We start from the raw sequence: 1,653 nt of genomic DNA, 5'->3' as shown, positions 1-1,653 counted from the left end.
GAAAAAAAAAAAAAAAAAAAAAGTAGTTCTAATCATAAATAATCAATAAGCTACTGTATATAATTAATTATGTACCGTTGGGCTCTGGCCTTTGGCAAGTTCACCATACAAGGCTGGATTTTTCCTGAATTATGCAGACAAGACAATATTATAATTCATCTTTCTTTCTTATATACTTGGTTTTTTTTCCTTGTCCAAAAAGAGGCCGACCAAAACGAACATGGCTTGGTTACTTCAAGCATTCAAAAACTCCATATTTATTAGAAATGATATTTAGTTTAATAATTCACTTATTTATGTAATAGGATCCGTTTGACAAGACTTTTGAAAAGTCAAAAATTGATTCTGGGACCAAGAATTTACTTTTGAATCTTTATCGCTTTTAGATTTAGTGAAATTGGCCTAAAACAACTTCTTCATTAAGCTCTTGTACAAAAAGCAGATGCATAAGTATTGCCTAACAATCGCCGAGTATACTTATTTTGGGTGGAGTAGCTTACTCATATTTCTCTCTTTTGAAGTGGACAAAGCCATTTTTCAGCTGCTCAACAGTGCTGGAAACGGTGGTTTTGTCAACCGTTGCCAACTCTGCTTTAATCTGATCAATTTTTGCTGCAGCCACTGGTGCCAATTCTCCATTCTCACTGCATCAAATGTTGTAATTCGATCATTTTCACTACTCTTCGGAAAATTCGATTTAAGTAAAGAAACATCCAACATGGCTTATGTTTATGTGGGTTCCACTTTATCCAAACCTGAGAAGTTTTTGAAGTCCGGCAATGGCTTCCTCGTACTCTTTCCCCATATCTTCTCTCTGCAATTTCTCAATTTTAATACACATAAACGAAAATAACATAGAAAATAAAAACATCCCCAAGTCCTAGGTTGTAGTAAAATTTTAATTTTGCACAATCGAAATTTTAGTATCATCAAACACTATAACTATTTAAGATTAGGACTCGACAATTAACACAATCGAGTCCTAATCTTAATCTTAAATTCGAACACATTCGTAATTAATAAAATAAGAGTGTAAATCTCGACCCCATCCACCACTTTTCTATCAAAATTTACTAAAAAATTGAATTTTTATATGAACAAAATTAAGTACCAAAATGGGGTGGATGATAGGAGCAGGAGCAGCAAAAACAGGCTTATTTTGAATGAGACTCGGTGGAGAATTAGACGACGCTTGACAAAGTACGAAGGGGCGTCTCTTGAGGGAAGAATTAGGAATGAGGGAAGTAAGTGCGCATCCGTTAACGGTCGACATTGTGCACCGCAGCATGCAATTTTCTGCCTTTATAACCCAACCACTCTACCGGATAATGAAAGTGAAAGTTGACGAAGCAATAGCTTCTAATATTGCAGATCAGATTTGGACGCTGGAGATTTGATGGGGTTATAGTCCTTTTGCATGAACTGTGCATGTGTGGCATGCATGCAATGGCCATTCGCCACCAATCTTTTATGGATATTATTTCTTTATTTTTTTAATGCATTATTGGATTTCGACTTTGGCTCCAACCTTTAAAATGAATCATTAAGTAAGTTACCGTCTAAATATTCACCAAATTGTCATCTGGGATGAAATTCAGATTTTTCAAGTTAGTAAACAACATCTATATATATATATATATATATATATATATA

General features: G+C 34.3%; 1 protein-coding gene across 1 annotated transcript in view; it reads right to left on the bottom strand.

Annotated features, from left to right (window-relative positions):
* LOC111400838 (carbonic anhydrase 2-like) overlaps positions 1–1,296 on the bottom strand; it is a 2,766-nt gene extending 1,470 nt beyond the window's left edge. Inside the window, exons 1-4 of the mRNA XM_023028269.1 lie at positions 1,112–1,296; positions 756–814; positions 501–644; positions 76–124 (exon numbers count right to left, since the gene is read on the bottom strand). Coding sequence (XP_022884037.1) covers positions 76–124; positions 501–644; positions 756–814; positions 1,112–1,288 — 429 coding nt within the window. The 5' untranslated portion in view covers positions 1,289–1,296. The remainder of the gene's footprint in view (positions 1–75; positions 125–500; positions 645–755; positions 815–1,111) is intronic.
* Between the last annotated feature and the right edge of the window lie 357 nt (positions 1,297–1,653).

The sequence above is a fragment of the Olea europaea genome, chromosome 10 (assembly GCF_002742605.1).
Source record: "Olea europaea var. sylvestris chromosome 10, O_europaea_v1, whole genome shotgun sequence".
NCBI lineage: Eukaryota > Viridiplantae > Streptophyta > Magnoliopsida > Lamiales > Oleaceae > Olea > Olea europaea.
The sequence above is the reverse complement of the archived record's forward strand: the minus strand, read 5'-3'. Positions and strand labels throughout refer to the sequence as shown.